The sequence below is a fragment of the Antechinus flavipes genome, chromosome 6 (assembly GCF_016432865.1).
Source record: "Antechinus flavipes isolate AdamAnt ecotype Samford, QLD, Australia chromosome 6, AdamAnt_v2, whole genome shotgun sequence".
Taxonomy (NCBI): Eukaryota; Metazoa; Chordata; class Mammalia; order Dasyuromorphia; family Dasyuridae; genus Antechinus; species Antechinus flavipes.
In genome coordinates, this window is record NC_067403.1 from 142,179,000 (window position 1) to 142,206,069 (window position 27,070).

The 27,070-nt window shown below is 34.2% G+C and overlaps 1 protein-coding gene across 3 annotated transcripts in view; it reads left to right on the top strand.

Annotated features, from left to right (window-relative positions):
• The window catches only part of MANBA (mannosidase beta), a 118,838-nt gene that overhangs the window by 20,757 nt on the left and 71,011 nt on the right, over positions 1–27,070 (top strand). For all 3 annotated transcript variants that reach the window (XM_051964179.1, XM_051964178.1, XM_051964177.1), the window contains exons 2-7: positions 511–605; positions 2,307–2,412; positions 4,901–5,071; positions 6,386–6,509; positions 18,997–19,172; positions 20,111–20,221. In XM_051964179.1, the coding sequence (XP_051820139.1) occupies positions 511–605; positions 2,307–2,412; positions 4,901–5,071; positions 6,386–6,509; positions 18,997–19,172; positions 20,111–20,221 (783 nt within the window). The remainder of the gene's footprint in view (positions 1–510; positions 606–2,306; positions 2,413–4,900; positions 5,072–6,385; positions 6,510–18,996; positions 19,173–20,110; positions 20,222–27,070) is intronic.

Below are 27,070 nucleotides of genomic sequence, written 5' to 3' on the forward strand. Positions count from 1 at the left end.
ATACATTCATTAGGCAGTCTAGTAGGCGCAGTACAGAAGCAGAAGTTGGGTTAAATAGCTGAAAAAACCGTGGGTCTGTCCCTTATCCTGTTTGATTTTTAAATTCATTGGATGGACTGAATTCTTCAGGAACACGGAAGGGGTTATTGACCAATGTATAGCAACATCTCCCTATTTGGCATGAGCATCGCTGATATGCCATTGAAGATTCTGCTTCATAGGAATTGTTTGACTTACAGAAACTTAGGCCTAGGGTCTGCTCTACTTTACTCTACAGTTATCTGTGAAATCTTCATTTATTCCATTTAGCCATTTTTTTTTGTCAACTGTTGTGTTTAAAAAAAATTTTTTTTTGGGGGGGTGTTGTTTTGTTGTGAGAGAGGATTAATATTTTAAACTTTTTATCTCTAGGCTAAGAGTTCAATTACTGTTAGATTTGACATAGCTTTTTTTTAAGTTTTGAATATAACATTGTTAAGTAAATACTACGATTTTTATTTGCATCTACAGGACCCTTATTATAGATTTAATGATCTGAATTACAGTTGGATCTCCTTGGATAACTGGACCTATAGCAAGGAATTTAGGATTCCCTTTGACTTCAGGTATGTAGTTTTTTTTTTTTTAACTTCTAAAAAAATCTTTATAGGTTGAATATTCAAATAAAGTATGATTCAATATTTACTTCTTAAGTAGCAATCATTTTATAAAGTGTGCTGCTTACCCTTCCCCATCTCCCCATGCCTGTTCATCTTATATTCAGAAGTTTAGAATTAGTCTTTTGAAATACTGATTTTTATCATGTGTTCTCTGACCTTAATTGAAACAAGACTAAGACTAACTGGATTTCAAGATATTTCATAATATGTTCCCTTTCTACATTAAGATCTTTTCTGTCCAGCTTTGGTTTCAGCAAAATAATCACCACTGAGAAAGATCAGGAATAAAGTCCAAAGCTTCTATTGTTTCCTTCACAGTCTGTCTCCTTCCCTAAGGCTGGGCTAGCTTTCTGGAGGCCCCTCAGTGGGGAAAGCAGGAGAGCCACTACGAGGCTGAAGAAGATGCAATGTCTCTCCGAGTCTGAGAGCTTGAGCTCCAGCTTATATACTCTATTACATCAGTAAAGAATACTGAGTATAAACCAATCATTATATCACTAGGGAACTATTATTGTTGTAAGATTGAATCAGTCATACTGAACTAGAGAACTCACATGCTAAACTAGATAATCATTGTCTTATCAATTTCATTGAGTTAACACCTTGTTCAAATCAATCATATTGAGGCTTAAGTATATTTCTCCAAATTTCTTGGCCTTTACACTTTTCCATTATTCTTGAATACAAACCTTTCATGTCAGTTAATCCTATCACCTTAATGTTGCCATAAATGCCATACTGATTCCCCTTTCCTTGATTTTGCTTATTCTATTTTCCTGCCTCCATTTTCTTCTTCCATTATTCAACCATACTAGGTTTTAGGCCAAATTTAGGTCAAACTTTATTAGGAAACCTCCCTGAATAGTACATTTTGACTACTCTAATTCATTTTCCTTCTGCAAACTTCTACAGTACAATGCTGTATACCTCTAAATTATATTCTACTTGGTATTGTTATTTCTTTGGTTCTTGTATATTCTTCTTAACTGCTCAATTAAATTTTTTAATTAAAAATTTTTTTTGGATTAATAAACGTTTAACTTCTCTTCCTCCCATTAAGTAGAGGAAAACAAAACTCTTATAGCAGAATATTTGACTGGACAAACAGAAACAAATTCCTACCTTGTCCATGGCCAAAAATAAATGTCTTGCCCTGAATTTCCTAATTAGATTATAGATTCTTCTGGTGTAAGAATTGTGTCCTCAAGAGGGCTTATAGAATTCTCAGGGGTTCAGTGATTCAAAGCAGTCCAAATAGACTTTGAAGAGAAAATGCCATCTGCATCCAGAAAAAGAACTGAGACTAAATATAAATCAACACATTCTATGTTCACTTATTTTTTTCTGTTTTTTAATTTCTCCCATGGATTTTCCTTTTTGCTCTGATTTTTCTTTCCCTACATGATTCATAAAGCAATGTGTGTTAAAAAATAATAAAATAAGAATCATCTTTTTTATTAAAACAAAAAACCCAGAAATTCTCCTTGAGAGAGTACTTTCTTAGGCATATGTCTGACCTATAAAGTGATCATATACCTTAATTTCCATTAGCTAGTAAGTATTTAAAGTAAAGAAAGTTTTCTTAAAATATTACTTTGAGTATTAAATGACTTGTTATTTAAAAATCTTTTTCTTTTTTTTTCTTAGCAAATTGCAAAAAATAAGCTTGATTTTTGAGGGAGTTGATACAGTCGTAGAAGTGCTGCTCAATAATGTTACTATTGGGAAAACAGACAACATGTTCACTAGATATGTAAGTAAATAGTGTCCAGAAATGTTAAAAGCTTGAAAAAACTTAATTTTTAAATATTTAGAAATGGTAAAAGCATGAAAAAAAGTTAATTTAAAAATATATGAGTATTATTTATATTGTTAAACTCCCGGAGGGCAATTATCATCTCGCTAGATAAATTGTGCCTATAGTTCTGTATTAAGGAAATATGTACCTTTCAGGAGTCTTGATAAGTTTGAATTTTTGGTTTTGAAAATATCTCCATGTTTTCAGAGTTTTTACATGGAAACAGATTGATTGTTTTTTGGTTTTGCATGGAATTTGTTCTTTTATTGTGCTTCTTTTTACATTGTCATTTTAGGATTGCCTATAATCATAGTGCCATTACTTTTTTTGTTGTTGTTATTTTGTTATTATTACACAGAGCCTAAGGCAATGCAAGAATGGCCAGTGTTTAGGAAATACTAAAGATAGTCATTTTCTGAAGGAACAGAAAGTTGATTTTTATCTAGTATTATTCTTGTTTTTTATCTAGTAGTATTCTTAGTATTTATTCATAGTGTAGTGTTATTAGTTATTTTAATTATTTATATTAGTGTATATAGTAATTATACTAATTATTATTAGCATGGTATTATAGTATTTTTGTGTGATATTATTATAGTATCTTACCTAGTATTATCTAAATTATCCTAGTAATCTATGCAATCTTCCACCTAATTTAGGGCTGTTTTCTGTAATAAAATGTTTATTTTATTAGGTAGATCACAAGTACAAATCTACTTTTATAATATTGTATCCAGACATCCTTAGATGCATTTTAATTCTTTCTTCATAACTTTTGGGAAGTCTAAAATAGAAAGGAGGAGCACTCAGTAAGTGTCAGCATGTCTTTTGATCAATTATATCAGTTCCCTTGACATACTTGCTAGAAAAAGTATCATAAAAGAAATTTTCTTCATGAGGGCATAGTGAACAGCAGCTTCTTGTAAAAAAAGATTTAAGGATACTATGACATGTATGGTGGAAATGATGGACAACAAGGAATAACCATTGCAGACCAGCGGTCAGGAGCCAGTGAAGTGCATCAGCTGTCATCTGCCAATCACATAAGCATTCACAAACCATTTGTACAAAACAAAAATGTTTAGGGAAAAGCCAAAGATTTGAAAAACAATTTTTTAAAGTATTTCTAGATGCAAAGTAGAAACAAAAAAAAGAGGATTGTATATGAAATTGCAGATTTTTATGTTCTTTAGTTTGTTTTCCCTTTTAAATACACAAGAAATTTGACTGGTAACTTTCAAAGCTTAACTGGTACTTGTTTGGATTCCTTTCTCTACATTTAAAAAGAATGCTTCAGTGACATCCTTGTTCCATTGCAAGAAAAAGGAATAAAATACATTGCATAAGATATGCAGAGTGAAACAAAACAAATTTCCACATTGCTCAGGTCCAAAAGATGGCCTTGTACCTTGAGTTAGTTGTCTCTCTCCTGAGAGATATGTTTCATTGGTATCACCATTATCTCTGGAGTAGTTCAGCTTTAAAACATAAATTGTTCTCTTAGTTCTGCTCATTTCATTATATCTCACTTATAGTCTAAAGTTTCTTTGAATCCATCCATTTCATTCTTTCATTATGCCACTTCATTATACCATCATACTATAACTTGTTCACTTATTCTCCAGTTGATGGTTACCACCCTCCCCTTAGTTTCCAGGTTGCCATTACGGAAAGGACTATAAATATTTCTCTTTTCGTGTGTGTGTCTTTAAAGTCTGGGATTAGTAGTGTATCGTTGGATGAAAGGGCATGCATGGTTTCAAGGTACTTTCTAGAAGAGTTGAATAAATTCACAACTTCTCTACTATTGAATTAATGGTTCTCTTTTCCCACAGCCCTTCCAATAGTTTTACTTTTCCTTTTTTTTTTGGCTGATCCTGTGGGCATGAGATTAGAATGTTAATTGTTTTAATTTACATTTTACTAATTTTTAGTGATTTTGAGCATTTTTTCATAGACCTTTTTGTAGCTTGAATTTCTTCCCTTGGGAACCAAATGTTCATGTAAAAAAGTGGAGTATTATAGGGAATTGATTTATTTTTTTAAATTTTGAGATGTAGATCCTTTTTAAACAAATAAATTTATGTTCTGGCTTATATGCCTATTCCAGACATTAGAATATGGAAATACATATGTAAGACTTTTCTGTCTTTTTTTTTTTTTTTAAAGAAGTAACTGACTTTGAAAGATTAAATCTTCAAACAGAATGAAAAATCTCAGACAGCCTAACAGGAGAAAGACACAATTTATAAACTTTATTTGGGAGGAGAGTTAATTTAGGATAGAAATATAGAACCAAATTGCATTATGGGTGAATTTTTCTACAGAACACTTGAATGATTTTTCTTTTTTCTTTTTCACAGATTTCTGGATTCATTTAAATTTTGCAAACCAGTCTCAGTTGCGCTGTAGTCATGTATTTCTTTTTTTCCCTTTAACTCAGACCTTTGATATTACTAAAGAAATCAGAGAGCTCAACATCATCAAGCTTCATTTCCAGTCAGCAGTTTTATATGCTGCTCAGCAAAGCCAGGCTCATAGAGAATACCGGATACTACCTGAATGCCCTGAGCCTGTCCAGAAAGGAGTGTGCCATGTTAACTTTATTCGAAAGGTATAGCGTCCTAGTCTTTGGAATTGGGGTTTGGGGGTAAAAGTGAACAGAAACTAATTTAAATATACAATGATGCTGTGAAATGATTCCATTTCAGCTAATGCTGTTATTTTTCTCCCAGTTATGGAAAGCCAAACAGTAACTATTTAAAGGAGAAGAGAGTCAAATTCCCATACCCATTGTTAACAACTATATAATTCAGCTAGTGTTTTCTATTTTCTGCTATAATCTATGAAATTCATTTTTTAAGGTGAAAAAAATAAATTTTATTTTTAAATTTTAATTTATTATTTATTTTGCTGGGGCAATTGGGGTTAAGTGACTTGCCCAGGGTCACACAACTCGGAAGTATTAAGTGTCTGAGGTAAGATTTGAACTCAGGTTCTCCTGACTTAAAGGCTGGTGCTCTAGACTGTGCCACCTAGTTGCTCCCCAAAATTTTTTTCTTTACTTTTCCTCCCTACATTTTTTTGAGGGGGCCCTAAGTTGGAAGTGCAGTAGCTATTCATAGGTCACATTCTACCAATGGTTGGCATGGAAGGTTTGATCTTCTCTGTTTTTGACCTACACTAGTTCAACTCTCTCTAAGCAATAAGATAGAATTGAGAAAACTTCACCAGGTTGATGCCAGTCTTAGCACTGATACCAGTTGACGTTAGCCTTACTGTGTTCAAGTGATAAGCCCTAGCTTTATCTGTAGCAGGAACCACAGATGTGCATCACCACACCTGGTGTACCCAGCATGGAAAATTCTTTTTTTAAATTATTCTTAAAAGTGTTTGAACTTTAAATATGAACCAGTATTGATCCTGATTGAAACCTTATAGGTAAATTGATTTCTATAAAGAGAAGGATAGGGGAGCTAAGCAGAATTAGATTGATCAAAATCGGTTTGCAATAGACACTGATCCTGTTAAGGGTCTTGGTGGAATGCTTTAATCAGCACACTTCTATTTGGGGGAAGAGCTAAATAGGAGTTGATAAGTACAATTGACTTAATTCCATTAAGAATCATCACATTTAAAAATTAATCTTAGAGATTCATATTTTGTTTCCCTGTTCTTTGTGATTACATTTAAACTCAGATAATTGGGAGCATTTAGTGGCTAACAGGTAGCTAACTAATCCTAAGTATTAGCTAAGAGAAAAAGAAATGCAAATTAATCCAATGGGATTTTATTGAAACATTTCTGACAACTTTTTATGGTGATGCTTCAGTCATGATACTCTATATTGAATTTTTAAAAATTTGTCTGAAATGGATGATTTTCATTAGTTGATAATCAAAATATTTGTTGTTTCTTGGGTTTACAGGAACAGTGTTCATTTAGCTGGGACTGGGGTCCTTCCTTTCCTACTCAAGGAATATGGAAAGATGTTAGAATTGTGGCCTATGATATTTGCCACTTGGATGACTTCACCTTTACTCCTACTTATGGTAAAAGAGGATAATTTTTTTAAAACTTTTTTTAATACTTTTAATCAACAGAATGGCAGTGTACAAATTAAATAGAAAATCAGTTGCATATATGAGTGAGATTTCTTCCTAATATTAAAGTTCTAATACCTGACAAGGTGATAGAGAACACAGGGAGATAAGGAAGGAAGTGTCTGAGCCACTTGGGGAGTATAGGTGGTTATGGAATGAGAGAGGGAAGGATAAGAGTTTGGGAAAGGAATCCCTCATTAAAGAGGCCCTCAGAAGATGACTTCATTCAAGAGGATAAATTTTTTATAAAGTAAGTTTTTATTGATATTTTTGGCTTTTATAAATTTCTCATGGTATCATTCTCCCATCTAATCTCAGAGTTATTTTAAATGAAAAATATTTTTTTAAAAAAGAAGAGTAAATTAAAGTCAGCAAAACTAATTCATACCTTGAAAATATATGCAGTGCTCTCCATCCCTGGACCTTCTGAAACCTTTGCAGAGAATTGTGTCTGGATATCTTCTCCTATTTCTTCTTTAAGTCATTGCTTGTTCTTTGTAATTTTGTAGCATTTGCTTTTGATTGTTTTGTGATTAATCTTTCCATTTATGTTATAGTTATTGGATATATTCTTTTTCTGGGTTTATTCATTGTGAAACAGTTCACATAAAACTTTATATGCTTCTTTGTTTTCTTTATAATCTCTATTTCTTTCAGCATTTATTTTTGTCATTGATGTTAGTTGAACTTCTGGGCTATAAAAAGTTGCTATGTTTATAGTTAGAGGAATTCAGAGCATGTTTTTCTAATTTTAGAATTTATAATATAATTTTTAAAAATTGTGGAAATGATACCTACATTGTATTTAAGTGGAAAAAATTAATGCGATAAAGCAGGAGAAAAATTAAGACTATGTATATAGGTCTGGGAGTCACCTATTTAGAGATGATAATTGAATTTATGACAGCTATTGGGGTTTGTTAGAGAGTGTAGAGAAAGAAGGGGGCATGGGATTTGTTTTAAGATATATTTATATAACTGGCTAAAGTTCAGCATTTATTTAACAAATACTGGCTGCTATAATAGTCTGAATAAAGATTTTTCCCATATAGGTTCCTGCTAAAATAAGATTTTTGGAGGAAAATTGTATCTAGATATAGATTTATTTTATGGATATTGTACATATATAATTTATATATTTATTATATAGAGATCTATAGCTATATAGATCTATATAATAAATTTTTATATTTCTACATCTTGCACATATATGTAGCTATATAGACATAGATTTCTTAGTTCTATAGTTATAGTATATATTTTTGTTATATATCTATATAAGAAATCTCCCTTTAGCTACATGTATGCACTTAGAAATCTCTATATTATCTACATATATACACATATATGTAGATATATAAATTACATGTGGATACATAAGCACACATTTATTCTGTCACTCTATAAATATAATTTTATATTTATAGATTTAGAGATATAAAGATCTTTATAAGAAATTTATATGTACATCCATACATCCACATGTCTATAGATTATATATAGATATACATACAGATTTCTATAGATGCAATATTTTATATATAGATCTATTCTGTAGATCTATATTTATTAAATAGATGTATAGATACAAGATTTATATATGTATAGATCTTTATAATACATTTATAATTATATTTATACATATGTATAGGTTATATGCAGAACTGTAGATATAAAATAATCTATAGATATACAGATATAGTCTATATTCATATAGACTTCTTTTACAGACACACTTATATAGACACATATATCTATACATATATAGAGCTATATAATATAGACTTATAAGTATATTATAAATCTTGATATTTGTAATAACATATAGCTGTATAGATTATATGTAGATATTTAGGTATAGATTTATTATACAGATCTATAGATAGATATACATTTATTATATAGATCTATAGATGTACTATATAGATGTATATAATACATATATCTACACATAATATACATAGCTTTATACTTTTTGTGTAGATGTGCACTGAAAAGTAGTTATGGAAAACTTTAATAAAAATCCAATTTAATAAACATTCATTAAATTTTCCTACAACTTGTGAGGTACTGTGCTAAACATGGGGATACAATTAATAAATAGAAAGACAGCCTCTGCCTTCCAGGAACTTATAATCTAAAAGGGGGAGATAGCATATGGGAGGTAGAAAACAAAGAGAACCTAGTGGTTATGTGGGTACCCTAAACCTAAATACCCTGACCTATTTGGGAAATACTAGGTTTTCTTTTTTATTGGACATACAAGAAACTATTAACTCTATATGCAATTATTTTGAAATTGTGTATTAAATTCAATACATTAATCATGTCTTTGTGTCCTTTTCTTAACTTTCTTTTCTTCTGTGTATTTAAATTCTGTGTATTTTCTTCTATGTAAAAAATAAAAGAATTAAAATTCTGTATATTCTTCTGTGTTTTATTGTTGCTCCTATTTTTGCAACTCTGTCATTACCAAATATTTCATTTTTTTGCCCCTCTTTGCCTTCCTCCCCACAAATAGAAACTCTTTTTTGTAACACATGTTGGCACGCCCAACAAAATAATATACTGGTCATTCTTCTCCTAGAACTCTATTCTGTCCCCTCTCTGCATGAGCTATGCTTTATAATTAGTCTTCTAGAGCAATAATTGTTCACTGAATTTATCAGAGTTTAGCAGTTTTTTAAAGTTGTTTTTCTTTATATCATTGTGTAACTTTTTTCCTGATTCTTAATCAGTTAAAGTTTCTTCAAATTGGTTGTAGTCATCATTTCTTATGGCACAGCATTATCTCATTTCATCTATATGTTATAATTTATTCTGTTTTCCAATTCTTGATTTCCAATCAAATTCCAATTGATGATCCAATTCATCAAAATTGATGAGCATCTACTTTTTTACTTACTACTTTCCTTCAAAGTAAATGTAGCAGAAAGTATCAGGAGATGCATATAAGGGAATTTCAGGAAAGTGGGGAAATTTGAAAGTAGCAAACAGCTGTGAGAAGTTGGGGTTTTCATGCATGAATAAAATAGATATCTCATTTTCACTTCCCTTCCCCATCACCCACTCTCCTGTTCACTCTGCTCTTTGGATAACTAGGATCAATGAGACTGTCCCTATCATGTAGGGGCATATATTCTATTGGGGAAACAGTGGACCTAGAGTCATTATTTAAAGGTCCTTGGAGGGGTTTGGAGGAGAGCTAGGGGCTAATCCCTGCCTATACTATGCCATCTTGGCTCCACCTCCTGAAACAACATGTCTGCAATAAGTAGTATATATGAAATATATATGTGGTAAGGAGGAGCACTAGTAGCTTTGGGGATTGGAAAAGGTTTCATGCAAGATTTAACATTTGAGCTGAACTTTGAGGGAAACTAGGGACTCTAAGGACAGTGAGATAGAACAGTAGATAGAGCTCCAAACCTGGAGTTAGCAAGATCTGAGGTCAAAGCTTGTGACTTTGAGCAAGTCACTTAATCCTGATTGTCGCAGTTTTATCCTTTGCAAAAATGGCAGAGAAGCAAACAGCTAATCACTTTAGTATCTTTGCCCAGAAAACCACAAATGGGTCAGAAAGAGTTAGATAGATCTGAGATGATTGAACAACCACCAAAGGTATTTTGAGAGATGGAAATAAGAAAAGGGGATCTTGTAGATTTTGGGGATGGGTTGGGCAAGTGTCTAGAAGGGACATAAAATGTGGTCTGGGAAGATCAGCAAGAGTGTTAGTTGAGCTGAACCATAGGGAGTGTCAGAAGCCATAAGATCTGGTTTGTGACCACAGGAAGAACTTTAAATTCCACACAGAGGACTGTATATTAGTTCTTAGCAGGAATAGTACTTATGCACAACATATGCTTAATAAATGTTAGAACTTTAAATTCCACACAGAGGACTGTATATTAGTTCTTAGCAGGAATAGTACTTATGCACAACATATGCTTAATAAATGTTTACTGATTAATTCATTGACCAGGGAATCCCTGGAATTTGTGGAAGAAGACAGTGCAATCAAAATTTGGTATTATTTGTTATATCACTTTAGCCTTAAAAAAATTTTTTTTCTGTCTCTCTTTTGAGGTTTTGGATATTTATATAGATTTCATTACCTGTTTACATTCTGATGCTGGACAAATTTTGCACAAAGAATGTTATCTGGCCAAATAGCTATCATGGCTTCAGTAATTAAAATAAATTCCTTCTATTTTGCATTTTTAGGTTTGTTAGTTGTATTGAAGATGACTACTTTGATGTTGCAAGAGTTTTAATCAGTTTTTTCTTGATCTAGAGATAGTCTTAGGTAAAAATGGAGCCGTTCCTGTGTTTTTACATGACTGCACGTGTATACATAATTTTTAATAGGAAAAAAAAGTAAAAACCAATATCTGTTTCACAAAAAAGTCAATCCCTCTTTCCCTCCTTCCCTTCTTCCCTTCTTTCCTTCCTTCTTTTCTTTCTTCCTTCCTTCCTTCCTTTCTTCTTTCCTCTCTCTTTCTCTTTTAAAAATACATGTACATTCATTTTAAATATATTTCCATATGAATCATGCTGAGAAAGAAAAATCAGAACAAAGGGAAAAACCATGAGAAAGAAAAATAAAGGAAAAAAAGGTGAAGTAGTATGTTTTAATCTACATGCAGTCTCTGAGATTTTCTCTCTGAATGTGGATGGCATTTATCATCCATAGTTTACTGTAATTGCCTTGGATCACTGAATTGCTGAGAAGCTCTAAGTCTTTCATAGTTGATTATCACAGAGTCCTGCTTTTGCTGTGTACAGTGTTTCCTGATTTTGCTTGCTTTAACTCAGCATCAGCTCATGTAAGCCTTTCCAGGCTTTTCTGAAATCGGGCTGCTCGTCATTTCTTATAACAATAATATTTCATTACATTCAGCCATTCCTCAACTGATGGGTATCCACTCATTTTCCAGTTATTGGCTGCTACAAAAAGAGCTGCTACAAACATTTTTGCACATGTAGATCCTTTTCCCTCTTTTATGATCTTTTTGGGATGCAGACCTAGTTGTGGAAGCCATTCAATTTCACAAGTATTTATTGAATCCTAAATTATAGTTCACATTTATATAGTTTTTGAAATTTTGCAGAGTAATTCCTTCATACTTTTGTGATATAATTAGTAACACTTAGGGAAATAAATTTCATTTATTTGTTATAGTTTATTTAATATCTACTTTATTATATTTCTGAAGCAGGATTCTAGTTTAGGTTTTCTCATTTCAAAATAGATACTGCAGTCACTATACTAAATTGCCTCATTCAAAAATAATGATTGGACAATGGAAAGACATAATTATGACTAATGTACAATCCTTGTGTCTTTTATAGAATGAGTAAAACCTGAATATAAATCACTCTAGTACAAAGTGTTAAGACATGATAACCCATAGGATTGAAGGAAAAGGTCTCTTTCAACTCTGAAGATGTTTAGTTTCTGTAACTTTGGATTGTAGAATTACAAGAGACCTTAGAATCATTGGGATTGGGGAAAGACAGAATTGAATATTAAGTTAGAGAATTTAGACTATTTTGTAGTCCTCCAAGGAGCAAGGGAACAATATTTAAAAATTAAACAGTGACCCAAACATCTGAAAAATATTTCTAACTATACCCAATATTCACTAAAATGGTCTAATGAGACTATTGTTAGATGTATACTCCAAAGAGATCAAAGTCAGGGGAAATGGATCAATATGTGAAAAAATATTTAGAGCATTTTTTTTTATAATAGCTTTTTATTTACAGATATATGCATAGGTAATTTTTCAGCATTGACAGTTGCAAATCCTTTTTTCCAACTTTTTCCCTCCTTCCCCCGATGGCAGATTGACCAATACATGTTAAATATGTTAAAGTATAAGTTAAATACTCTCTCTCTCTCTCTCTCTCTCTCTCTCTCTCTGATCTTCTGGTCCTGCTCATTTCACTCAACATCAGTTCATATAAGTCTCTCTAGGCCTTTCCGAAATCATCCTGCTGGTCATTTCTTACAGAGCAATAATATTCCATAATATTCATATACCACAATTTATTCAACCATTCTCCATTTGATGGGCATCCACTAACTTTCTAGTTTCTGGCCACTACAAAGAGGCTTCCACAAACAGTCTTGCATATACAGGTCCCTTTCCCTTCTTTAAGATCTTTTTGGGATATAAGCCCAGTAGTAACACTGCTGGGTCAAAGGGTAGAGCATTAGTTTTTGTAGCAAAGAACTGGAAATGCTTATAATGTGGATGCTTATAAATTAGGAACTATCTGATCAAAAACAGTGTATGTAAGTATAATATTGGCTTTATTTTCTTGTGAAGTAGATAAGGTTTTTATATTTTATTTTTTCCTATTACGAGTTATACGTACAGATTTTACATACATGTAAAATCATGCAAAACACATTAGACTGTCAGAAGTGACAAAAAGGATAGATTCAGGAAAACCTTGGTAGACTTGTCAACTGATACAGAGTAAACCTAAAAGAAACAGGAAAACAATATATTCAATGACAACAAAATGGTAAAGGAAGCACGTTTAAAAGACTTAGAATATATGACAAACCTAGTAGCTAGTCACAATTCCATAAGACTGATACTGAATCATGCTTTTTGGCAGTGAGGTTATGGATGGAGGTACATAATAAGGCATACATTTTCAAACATTGGTAATGAGTAGATTTGCTTTTTTCTTCATTGTTACAAGGGAGTATTTTTTTTATCTCTTTCCCTTTTTTTTGTCTTTCTCTTTCCTTCTCTCTCCTTTTTTCTCTACCTCTTCTTCCCTCTCCCTCCCCCCAAATAGGAAGGCTATTAATCCCATTTTGTCAGGCAATAGCCATGCATTACTTAATAAATCAAAATAATAAAAACCCCAAATTTATTTATTTTCTCATTCATTTTATCTTTCATCCATCATAGTTTTTTTCATCTGTCCAGGTGTGAAGTTGTTTCTCAGAGTTATTTTAATTTGCATTTCTTTAATTAATAGTGATTTAAAACATTTTTTCATTTGCCTTTAGATAGCTTTGATGTCTTCATTTGACCACTGCCCCTTCGTTATCCTTTGGCCATTTATCAGTTGAGAAATGACTGATTCTTATAAATTTGATTCAGTTCTGTCTGTATTTTGAGAAATGAGGCTTTATCAAAGAAAATTCCATCACTCCTTTCTCTCTCTCTCCCCCACCCCCCAGTGTCCTGCTTTCCTCCTGATCTTGGTTGCATTGGTGATTGTTTATGGAAACTTTTTAAAATTTAATGTAATAAAAGTTATCCATTTTACATCCCATTATACTATTTCTTGTTTGGTCATAAAATTCTTCCTTTATCCATAGATTTGACAGGTAAACTTTTCCCTGCTTCCCTAATTTGTTTATGATATCACACTTTATTTCTAAATCATGTACTCATTTTGACAACTATCTTGTTATATAGTGTGAGATGTTGTCTACCAAACATTTTAAAAATAAGTCAACCCACCGGCCATGTCTAGTTGTGCATCATCTCATCCTACTTATATTGTTTTATAACTCTTTGCTGTGTAGTGAGAAACCAGCATTTTATTTCCACTTTTAAGTCATATCTGGTAGTGAGAAAAAAACAGAAAATGAGAACTCTGTATGAAATTGTGATTCAGCCATCATGTACTGCTGTTTTATATTTCAAATTTATTATGTAGCTCAGTACTTCCCTTCTTGTCTTTGTTGTCTTCTTTTTCTTCAGCTCCTCTGTTTAATGATCCATTAATTTTTTTTTTTTTTTTTTTTTTTAGTATCTGCCATTCCTCTTCTCACTAACAATCTCAACCACTCCCCCACCCAAAAAAAGCCCTTCCTTTTAAATACATGAGCAAGTATTGACAAGCATAACAAACCCATACATTGGCTCACTTTGTACTTGTAGCTCATTACCTTGGTGCCAAGAAGCATAATATCTTGAGTCATAATTGGCCATTGTGTTGATCATGATTCTTGAGTCTTTCACTTTTGTTTTTCTTTACAGTGTGGTATTCCTATCCTTGTATAAATTGTTTTTCTGGCTCTGCTTACTTGATTCTTTATCATTTGGTACAAGTCTTTCTGGGGTTCTCTGAATCTATCCCTTTTGTCATTTCTTGGAGTGCAATAATACTCTTATATTTATTTATCTTTTTTTTAGCCTTTCCCCAATTGATTGGCACCCTTGTAATTTCTACTTTTGTTTTTTCTACAACAAAACATTTTCTCTTAATTTTTTTTTTAACATGTGAGTCCTTTCCTTAATGTTTTAAAAAATCTCTTTAGTATAAATCTTGTAGAGATATACTGGATTAAAAGATATGTCATGCACAATTTAATGACTTTTTGGTCATCATTCCCGATTGTTCTCCATAAGGGCTGCAGAAGTTGAAGCTCCATTAATTCATATTAATGTGCTTGTTTTCCCATACTATCTCAATATCCTTCCTTCCTTCCTTCCTTCCTTCCTTCCTTCCTTCCTTCCTTCCTTCCTTCCTTCCTTCCTTCCTTCCTTCCTTCCTTCCTTCCTTCCTTCCTTCCTTCCTTCCTTCCTTCTTTCCCTATTTAATGTATCTGAGGTAGAATCTCAGAGCTGTTTTAATTTGCCTTTTTTAAATAATGATTTGGGGAATTGTTTCGTGTGGTTGTTGATAACTTGAGTTTATTGCTTTGAGAAGTGCTTTATTCTTATCCTTTGACCATTTATTATTGGAAGATGACCGTAATTAAAGCATATAATTATGTGATTAAAGCATCTTGGTGAACTATATTTATTTATTTAGGTATATTTTGGTGTAATAACTTTTCAACTTTGTATATGCATATTTTCCATTTTGTCTGATTCTTTCCATTCCTTTTGTTTTATTTTGGTCAGAAATACTTTTCCTAAACACAGGTGTGATAGGTATTTCTTAGTTCATTTATTTATTTGCTGAGACAATTGGGGTTAAGTGACTTACCTAGGGTCACAAAGCTGGGAAGTATTAAGTGTCTGAGGTTAGATTTGAACTCAGGTTCTACTGACTTCAAGGCTAGCACTCCTCTATCCAATGTGTCATCTAGCTGCCCCTGTCTTGGTTCATTTAAATTGTTTTTGATTTGAACTTTTATTTCTGAGTTAGAATTTGGAACTTAACTGAGTATATATTGTGAGATGTTGGGATGACTGAGATCTTAAAGGTCTTTTCCAACTCTGATATTCTGTGGTTCATTTTCCTTTACATCTTTTTCCTCTAAAGTAAAAGTTAAAAAATCATTACTTATGGTAAAACCTGGATTTTCTTGAAACTCAGGATGATTAATTGATTTTCAGCATTGATTGAGTCAAAATAACAGTCCAAGATCGAATAGTGCAAAGACTGTCTTCCACAAAGTACAGTTTGAGTGAATTACTTGTTAAGAAAAAAAAGCAAGTTTTTTTTTTTTTTTTTTTTGGTTAGTAGACAGTAAATTAAGTTATCCCAGATTGTTGTTTGGATCTCCTCTTTCCTTTCCTTTACCTCTTACTCCCCCCAAACCATGAAGAAGCTGTGGTGTGTTTTTTTCCTTTTTTCACCTCTTCAAATGAAAAAATGCACTGTTTTATTTAATATTTGGAGGATAAAAAAGGCAGCCAGCACCCCCTAGAGTACTCTGAGGTTTCCAATAATAATAGCTAATTTCCAAAAATAAAGCTAATTTAGCTGAAGTTTCCATGGAAAATCTTTATAGGATGACAGCAGATTTGCTCATTCCAGGTTAATTGCTTCTTGGCTGTCTTTTCTATCTGAATCACTACCTGGTCACAACAACCTGGATATACTTATCTGTGCCCTTTTTGGGGGAACTACTTTTAGTTTGAGTAGAGATTAAACATTTGGATGATAAGTCAGGAAACCTGCCCTCCATCCATCTTCGACATCATAGTCAGAACATTAAATATCAGGTTATCTGTACATATTTTGCAGTGGGCTTTGTCATTTTCAAAATGCATACATTTTACCCTCCCCAAAACCTTATATTGGATATAGTAGGATCAGGACTAGAACCCAGATCAGTGCTTTTCCCTCCATCCCAGGCTTAGCCTCTTTGTGGGATGATCTGTCCCAGTCAGTTGATACATAAACTTTATTAGCCCGTATTATATGCAAGGTACTTTGCTAAATGATGGGAACAGAAAGCTGAAAACTGAGACAGTCTCTCCTTGTGGGACTTCACTATGTAAGCTAGGTTAGTTTTTTCCTAAAGGGGTAATAAAACCAGTTTAAAATTTAATTGGCCAGGGGATTAAGTTTTAAACCTTTGACTTGACCTGATATTGGTATTCAGGAGGGTTAGATGAGTGCTATCATTATCCCCATTTTACAGAGTGATTCTTGTTCAGGATTCCATAAGCAAGTGCTCAAGATAGCATTTGAACCAAGATTCAGTATTTTTTTTTTCTGTCTTCCAAGTATGCAACACTGCTGACAAAGCCAACTAAATTATTAAGACTAAATTGGGAGTTCATTGCCAGTGCTGGCCAACATAACTATATAGATGGACTGCTAAAGTCTGTAGTTTTTATAAATGTGGCAAGTCACATCATGGATGAATTTTTTTTTTTTTAACTTTTCAGGAGTATTTGATTTTTCCAATTCCATGCAAAGATAGTTTTCAACATGTACTTTTGTAAGATTTTGAGTTCCAATTTTTTTTCTTTCCTAGACAGCAAGCAATCTGATATAGGCTATACATGTACAATTATTTAAAATACATTTCTTTATTAGTCATGTTGTGAAAGAAAAATCAGAAAAAAGGAAAAATGAGGGAAAAAAAGCAAACAAACAAACAAAAAAGGTAAAAAAGTATGCTTTGATCTACATTCAGTCATAGTTCTCTCTCTGGATGCAGATGGCATTTTCCATCCCAAGTCTATTGAAAGTGGCTTGGATCATTGTTTTGCTGAGGAGATAAGTCTGTTATTGCTGATCATCACATAATCTTGCTGTTAACTGTGTACAGTGTTCTCCTGGCTCTCACTTCACTCAACATCAATTCTTTCCAGGTTTTTCTGAAATTAGTATGGCTGATATTTAATGTAGACGTGCAATTCTTTTTTTAAGGTGAAATAACAACTTTTTAATTTTCCAAATTCATACAGAGATAAGTTTTCAACATTCATCTTTGCAAAATCTTGTATTCCAAATTTTTCTCCCTCTCTTCTTCTTCCTCCTCCCCAAGACAGCAAGCAATCCAATATAGATCAAACATGTCAAGTTATTTTAAACATATTTCCATATTTGTCTTGCTGTAGGAGAATGGGGAGGAAAAATCAGATCAAAAAAGAAAAAATAAATAAAAGAAGGGAAAAACAAACAAACAAAAACAACCAAAAAAAAAAAAAAAGGTAAAAATACTATGCTTTGATCTACATTTAGTTTCCACAATTCTCTCTGTGGATATGGATGGCACTTTCCATTACAAGTCTATTGGAATTGCCTTGAATTACTTCATTGTTGAAAAGAGCCAAATCTTTCATAATTGATCATCACATAATCTTGTTGCTGTGTACAATGTTCTTTTGGTTCTGCTCACTTCACTTATCAGTTTATGTAAGTCTTTTCAGGCTTTTCTGAAATCAGCCTGCTCGTCACTTCTTCCAGAACAATAATAGTCCATTACATTCACATATCATAATTTATTGAACTATTCCCAAACTGATGGGTATCCAAACAATTTCCATTTAAAAATTTGCCACCCCAAAAAGAACTGCTACAAATATTTTTACACATGTAGATCCTTTTCCTTCTTTTATGATATCTTTGGGATACAGACCAAATTGTGACACTGCTGGATCAAAGGGTATGTATCATTTGATAATCTTTTGGGCATAGTGCATAGATGAAATTCTACATTCTTGAATTATTCAAATATTTCTGTGTAATATCATTTAAATTTTTTTTCAGTTAACAAATTTTTTTTTACCACTCATTAAAAATGAAAGCAAAGTTCTTTTAATAAATATTCATAAAATATTTAACTTATATCAGATTGCTTGTTGTCTTGGGTGGGGAGAGGAGGAAAATTTAGAACACAAAGTTTTAGAAAAATGTTGAAAACTATCTTTACATGATTTGGAAAAATAAAATACACATAATCATAAAATACACAAAATAAAAACACATAATCAAACATAAATAAATTCCCATCATAGACATGTATAAAAAAAGTGTGTCATTCTGTATTCTAAGCCCATCACATCTCTGACAGACAGGAAGTGAGTATCATGCTTCATCATCAATCCCCTGGAATTATGCTTTGTCATTCCACTAATCATAGTTAAGAAAGTATTTATGGATATCTGGGGAATCACAAACAGTTCTGCCTTCTCAGTGAGTCTAGGGATAATACTAACTCTTTTCTTAATACATACTTTCTTTTCTTTCTCTCTTCTTATTTCAGTCAACAGTTCCAGAGAGTGGAATCTTAAAATAGAAGCTTATTTTGATGTGGTTAGCTCAAAACCATTTGGTGGTCAAGTAACTGTGAGCATTCCAGGTTTGCAAACCCACCAGATATATGACATTGAACTTTATCCTGGGAAAAGCATGATTTCATTGCTTCTGAACATCAACAAGGTAAGAGGCTGATACTTGGTAAGAAGCATATGGGATGAAAATTTGTTCCTTTTCGTTTTCAAAAATGAGACAAAAGGTTCTTCTTCCTTTGGATGCTGTTAGTATAGCACAATCCTATAACAAAAAAAGGAGGGGCTAGCACTAGAGAACCAAGAGATGGCTCAGAGCTACTTTGTAGGTGAGAGAAGTCTGCTTGAACTGAATTCTGGTAAAAGGCAAGCAGGAAAGGGGGAAGCCACTTAGTTTATTATCTTCCTTGTAATAGGAAACGTCTAATAAATATTCAGGTCTGATTGAATTGAATTGAACAGAAAATCTTGAGGCTCCAAATAAATCCTTGGGAATACATGCCTCTATTAATTTACCATCAGTCAGCATGAACTAATTTGTTTTCTTACTCACTGAGGATGATTAATACTTGCAAGTTAAATTCAAAATTCTAAAATCAGTTTAGCCACATAGCTTAGTAATACATTTTCTGTTAAGGTAAATTAGAAACTTTAGACTGATTATACTACCTGATTAGAAATATGAGTGCTAAATGATAAAGATGATAGAAGACTAGGAAAAATGCAGAGCATCAGAGCCATGAAGCATCAGTGGGGTATTCTGAATTTCTTTGCCACCACGTTTTTCTTTTCTTATCCTTTATTTGCTATTTAGTCTCTCTTGTTTTCTTCTTTCCTATAGAAATTTTGGCACATTGATTGAAATGTTTTTAAGCTTAATTTGTATTTTCTAATCTTGCTAGTGATATGTACTGCCTTGGGGAGGAGGAGGAAGAAGAGAGGGAGAATTCGAATTCGTGGTGCATTTTCTTTTCCTCTAACTTTTGGTAGTGTTGGCTGTGATGCAGTGAATGAAGAAAGCCAGACACATATGACAATGGTTTTTATGTGCAGGACTTGTGTTACAATTAACTTTATCTGTTTCTTAAGAACACTACAGTGGAGACATGGTGGCCTAATGGACATGGAAATCAGACTGGATATAATATGGCAGTAACTTTTAAACTGGAAGGAGGCTATCATATTAAAAAATTAGCTAAGGTGAGTAAGCACTTTTGAAAGTCTTGTTGTTGTTGTTAATTTTTAAATTTATAAATCAGTGAAATAACATGTTAAGTGCTTATACTGCTACTCTACCACCATCATTATTGCTGTAGCTGATATATATATTATAATATTATATCATTTAGGTAAATTTTGGAAGCAGGCGAATGATCTAGTCCCTTTGGGATATGGGAGGCTCTTTTCATAGTATTTGCCCCATTTCCGCTGAAAAATGAAAGTGACTAATTTAGCCCTTACCAAAGTTTCTTGCTTGTCTATTTTTGTACTCACCCCATTTCTAGGTCACAAGGACTTCTCCACTGAGCTTAGTTGAACTGCTGAGTATAGGTCCTTACATCCACAGCTTCACATCTAGAGCCCCACGTTTAGTGCCCCAAGTTTGGGTGCCAAAATGTAATGTCTGGACTAGCTCTCTGGAGGCTCTCTGGACAAGCCATGGTCTTAGGTGGAGGAGGGATGAAGGCAGGAGAGCCACCAGGAGGATCTCTGTTTCTGCCTCTGTCTTCTGTGTCTCTTTTGTGTCTGAGTCCTCATCTGTGTTTCCTTTGTGTCTGAGTCTGAGTTCAAGCTTGAGAGCTCTTGTCTCCAGTCCTCTCAGCCTTTAAATACCTCAGTCTGATTATATCATTATGTCACACTAAGTATGTGTCAACTAGAGTGATAATATCATTATATCAAGCTAGAATGATTACATCATTATATCACACTAAGTATATGTGAACTAGAGAACCATTATCTCATCAATCACACTGAATAAACACCCTGCTATAAGTACCCTTGCTTCAAGTATACCTTTCCCAGAGTTCCCCACTATCTGCGGCCCTCTATATCTCCTGCTTTCTTTTATTTTAGAACACAGATGGTCATGTCCTCTCTGACTTCTCAGGAAGGAAGGCACCAAAGGGAAATGAGAAGCCAAACCAGATATTATTAGCAGGTTTCCTCTGGGCTGAAGGTTCTTAATTGAAACAGGTATAAATAAATCCATCAGCATGGAAGGTTTTACACAAGCACATAGTAATATAACACAGGCTAGTAGTGATATAACAATATGAATCAACATGAGGAATTCTACATGTCCATAAACCTTGAAGGAGGGTATATAAATAGCAATCACACATACACTTCCTTCAGTAGCCAATAGATAATCCAAAACCAATCTATTGTCCATTACTTCATGTGTCTGAGAATCCAATGATTCCTGCAGGTTTTGAAATCCTGCAGCAGTCTCATTAACAATTTTTAATGTTCATGAGTCAATTTCAGGCACATTGGGTTAACAGCCATGCTTTTTCAGTGGCACATGTAGTCAGAGATGGAACCACCCTATGTTTCTTGGGTCTTCTCCTTCATTTCAAGAGTCTTCTCTGTCTCTCTCCGATGGACAAGGCGAATATGGCTTGTTGGCACCTATCTGATTCCTTCTCTATCTGTAGAAATATAAGCAAACCCTCTCCCCTAAGCAGTTAATCTATCTGGTCCCTTCCCTTCACCATTTTCTGGATCTCTCCACATTACCTGGCGATTATCTAAAAATAGTAGAGCTGCCCTTCAGCTGGGCACTCCCTTCTGGTGGGCAATAAAACCTATTTGCCGGAGCCAGTGCATCTTTATCAAAAAATAAAAAAATTAATAGTATAAAGAGCTAAATTTAAATGTTCTCTAGGGCTCCCCCTTTCTTTTGTTTTTTTAGGAGTGTTTTGATGTCTCTGTTTCTTCTCTCTACTATTGCCTGTCCTTGAGGATTAAACAGTATGCCAGTGGTGTGTAAAATCTGATACTGTGCACAAAAGTGTGCAAAATGTTTAGAAGTATATGCAGGTCCATTATCTGTTTTTATTGCTTGTGGCACACCCATAATTGCTAAAGCTTGTATAAGGAATTCGGTGACCATTCAGGCTGTCTCTTTTGCGGCTGGTATTGCAAAAGTAAATCCTGACAAGGTGTCTACTATAACATGGATAAAAGACAGATGACCAAAAGGTTTATAATAGGTCACATCCAAATTTCACTGGGTCTGAAACCATGAGGGTTTTTCACTGGAGGGAGTGTAGGAGTGTGGAAAGGAAGGCAAGCTATACAGGCTTTTACTATGCTCCTAGCTTCCTCTCTAATTATTCCAAATTGTAAACATAAAGCTCAAGCAGCCTGATGATATTTAGAATGAGATTCTTGGGCTGTCTGAAAAAAAGGAGCATTGGCTAACATGGTTAGAAGGTGATCTGCCTTTGAATTTCCATAAAAAATAGGACCTGGAAGTCCACTATGAGAGTAGAGATGCAAGATATAAATCTTACCTAGATGCTTTCTCACTTGCTCTTGAAGTTTCTTAAAGAGCTGATATGTATTAGAAGCTACAAATTTTATTTGGGCTATGGCAAATCTTTGTACTACACATACTGAATAAGCTGAATCTGATATGGTATTAATATCTCCTGGATAATAAGCAAGAGCTAGAATGATTGCATGCAATTCTGCTGAGTGAACTGAAAAGGTGTTCTGACTACTTTCTTTATAATTAAGTCATGAAAGTATACAGCACAAATGTTATGTTTGGATGCATCTGTAAAGATAGTTGGTCCTTTAAGAGGAACCTTAGAAAGCTTTTTTTTTCAAAAATCCATGGCCAATTATGCAAGAGCTAGATTATCTTTAATGGAGACCTGTGTGTAAAATTTGGAGCTGTGGCCAAAAAATTTGCCACTCTGGGATGTTTTCATAGCATACATTAATTTGTGCATTGGTATAAAAGGTGTATATCTGGTCAGATCTTATCCCAGATAATTGTACTAATGAAATTCTAGCCATAAGCACTGGATAAGGAGTAAGACTTTGGTCTCATTGTGCTGGGAGGGTCACCCACTCTATCGCACTGTCTCCTTGATGGGCTGCTGTGGGTGCCTCTTTTGTAGCAAAAACTGATATTTCCAAGAGTTTTTGAGTAACCCTTTCAAACACATTGGTTAAAGCCAGTTCAACTTCTCTCAAAGCCTCTTGAGCTTCTTTTGTAAGGTGGCATAGTGAGTTTCAAGCAGTGTCTCCCCTTAAAATGTCATATAATGGTTGCAATTGATAGATAATTAAGCCTAACACTAGATACATCCACTGGATATCTCCTATCAATTTCTGAAAGTCATTTAAGGTGTTCAACTTCTCTGTTCTTAAGGAAACTTTTTGTACTATAAGCACCTTAGGGTATACCTCATATACTAAATATTGAAAAGGAGCATGTCTTTGAATTTTTTCTGGAGCTATGTGCAATTTGTAGTGTCTTAGTGTTTCCATGGTCTTTTGTAGACATGCTTCTAACATTTGCTCCTCAGGTGCACATCCCAATATATCATCCATGTAATGTAATAACATTGCTTTTGGAAATGCTTTTTTTGCTGGAGTAAGAGCAGCAGCAAGATACATTTGACACATAGTAGGGCTGTTTTTCATTCCCTGTGGCAAAACTGTCCATTCATATCTTTTATAAGGCTCAAATAAATTAACATTGGGTAATGAAAAGGCAAATATTTTCATATCCTCCTTATCTCAAAGGATAGAATAAAAACAATCCTTAATGTCTATAACCCAAAGAGGCCATTCTCTAGCCAATTGAGTAGGAGCTGGAAATCCAGTTCCCATAGTTTCTATCTGTTCATTTACTTTTCTTAAATCAGTCAACACTGATTTTTCCTCCATTTTCCAGATTTCTATTTTTTACAACAAATACAGGGGAATTCCAGGAACTTAGAGAAGGTTGTAAACTTCCTTGGTCAAATTGCTCTTGTATTATATCTAATAAGGCCTGAATTTTTTCACTTGTTAAAGGCCACCGTTCTACCCACATTGGTGTATCAGTTTTCCATTGAATGGGAACAGGTGAGAGTGCTGCCAGGTCTTCAACAGCAGTCCTGCCTAAAAAACCGAAGTATTCAATTATAATCTTAACTGTTGTAAGATGTCTCTTCCCCATAGATTGATGGGGATTTTTCCTTAACTACAAAAGGAGTAAAAACGCCTGTGTTATTTTCAAATTTTTATCTCAAAGGGGTAGCACTAATTTCAGCTGCTATAGATCCTCCTATGCCAGACATATGGGTGTCTGCTATAATCTTTGGCAAATGACTGGGCCAACTGGCACCTCTAATGACTGTACGATCTGCCCCCTTGGCTACTAACCCTTTCAATGACATGCTATTTACATAGATATTGAGTATAAGATGGTCAACTGTAATAATTGTGAGTCAAAATCTGGATAAATATCACCAAATTGCCTATTAGGAGTGTGTATCAGTAAACCTGATGCTACTAATTCTCCTGGGTGATGTCACACATTGTCTACCTGTATTAGGACTAGGATATTAACTACACATTTCCCAAGTCAGTGTATCCATAAACACTGTTTTATAATCACTCTTAGGAAGTGAAATGGTCAAGCCTACTGTATGTGGAGGCAAGGGATCCATAGGCTGGATGGGGACAGATTTCACTTCTTCAGGCATGTCTCAGTAGTTCCAACTACATACTACTGCATACAACTCTCCCCAATTGTAATCCCTTTCTCCCATCAGGTTGCTTCCTGGCTGATTGGTCATGTCTGGGTACTAAATTTCTAGGCACTCTCTGGGTGTAACATCAGCTGCCATCATGTCCTAAGTGTTTTTTGTCTGGGGACCTGGAGCTGAGCCCTGCTTCCTGTTTCCCTGAGTCAATCTACATTCTGATGCCCAAAGGAAGCCTTTGTTGCATTTTGGACATGGATTTTTGGGTCTTGTTCTCCCATCTTTATGCCAATATTGAGCTTTGAAATGCCCTACTTTACCACACTGAAAGCATTGACGAGTCTCTCTGGGAGTCCTTTGTCATGTTGGGATCTTGAAAGTCTGCATCATAACCTGGGTATAAAAGGTATTTGTGCCCACTGTAGCACAGCGTCTTATGATCTTCTCTAAAGGAGTATCCTTGTGTATACCCCATATAATTCTTCTACAAACCTCATTAGTATTTTCTTTAGCAAGTTGTCTTATCATTATTTCTGTTGCTACATTTTCACCAATAGTTTGCATGACAGCTGTCTGCAGATATTCCAAGAAATCAGCAAAGGGTTCGTTTGGATCTTGCACTATTTTTGTGAAGACCTCTCCTTCATCCTATCTACCTGGGATAAAACCCCATGGTTTGATAGCAACAGAAGCAGTTTGCTCATATGCTGCTATAGGATATTAATCTTTGCTAAAGTGTCTTCATAAGGGCCTATTCCTGCTTGTTGATCAAAGGTGAACAGTATCTTAACTCCAGTTTGCCTATTTCGTTGGGCTTGTATTCTACAGGATTCACTATACTCAGAAAGCTACAACTTTTGTCCAAGTTCTGAACATGTCTTTGCTATAGATTTCCAATCACTAGGGGTTAAAATTTCATAAGCCAAATTCTCTAATACCATCTTAACATAAGATGATGTAGCCCTATAAAGAGTGCAAGCCTTTTTCAGATCTTTGATAATTTCCAGATTAAAAGGAGTGTATCTTCTCCTGGCTTGACCTGAAGAATCAAACTCTTCAATCACAGTGTGCACTTCTATTCTTAAATCAGATGTATCCTGTCCTTCTTCTTCAGCTTTGACTAATGCCTTTTGTAATCATGTCATAGGGGGTGCACAAAACTGCTGCATATGTGGTGCTGATGGTATCACTACCTTTCCCACTCCTCCTCCTCTCTCTGCCCATGAAGACAAAATTGAGGGAGGAAGATCAGGAGATGGGGAATGCCCTAAGTGTGCCTGCTAGGGTGTAGGCGGGAGTGAAACTGAGCTGTGAAAGTGAGAAGCACCACACTCTTTAATCTCATTAACACTGTTCTTAAGATACTTAACTCCTTTCTTATCCAACTCTCCATTCCTTTCAGCTGCTTTGTCAATACCATCCTTTTCCTGCTCTTTCTTCTCACACACATTAAAATTCCAATCCCCCCCCCCCCTTTTTTTTTTTTAAAGAACTTGTGGGCTTCTTTAGAGCCAATTGTATTATATTGTACATAAGGAATATTTCCTTAGGAATTGAATCAGGACCCATAGCTTTGTATTATTCAATTAGTTGCTCTCCCTCTGTTTTCCACATATCTGGCTCTAATTTTTCTTCCTTAGGCCAAGGAGACGTGCACTCTAATGTATTTAAGAGTCCAGTGGTCTGCTTCCAAGTTACCAACAAACCCTGCTTCTTTATTAACTTAACTATGTTTGCTACACAGTCTCCTCAGGGTGTGGGAGGCTCTTTTCTTAGTATTTGCCCCATTTCAGCTGAGAAATGAAAGTGACTAATTTAGCCCTTACCAAAGTTTCCTGCTTGTCTATTTTTTTGTACTCACCCTATTTCTGGATCACAAGGACTTCTCCACTGAGCTTAGGATGCATCAGTTGAATTGCTGAGTGTAGGTCCTTATGTCTAGAACCTCACGTCTGGAGCCCCACATTTAGTACCCCATGTTTGGGCACCAAAATGTAATGTCCAGACTAGCCCTCTGGAGGATCTTTGGATGAGTCTTGATCTTAGGTGGAGGAATGATGAAGGCAGGAGAGACACCAGGAGGATCTCTTTTCCGTCTCTGTCTTTGATGTCTCCTTTGTGTCTGAGTCCTTGTCTGTGTCCAAGTCTGAGTCTCTTCTGTGTCTGTGTCTGAGTCTGAGTTGGAGCTTGAGAGCTTTTGTCTCCAGTCCTCTCAGCCCTTAAATATCTCAGTCTGATTACATCATTACATCACACTAAGTATATGTCAACCACAATGATTATATCATTATATCACACTAAGTATATGTAAACTAGAGGACTATTATCTCATTAA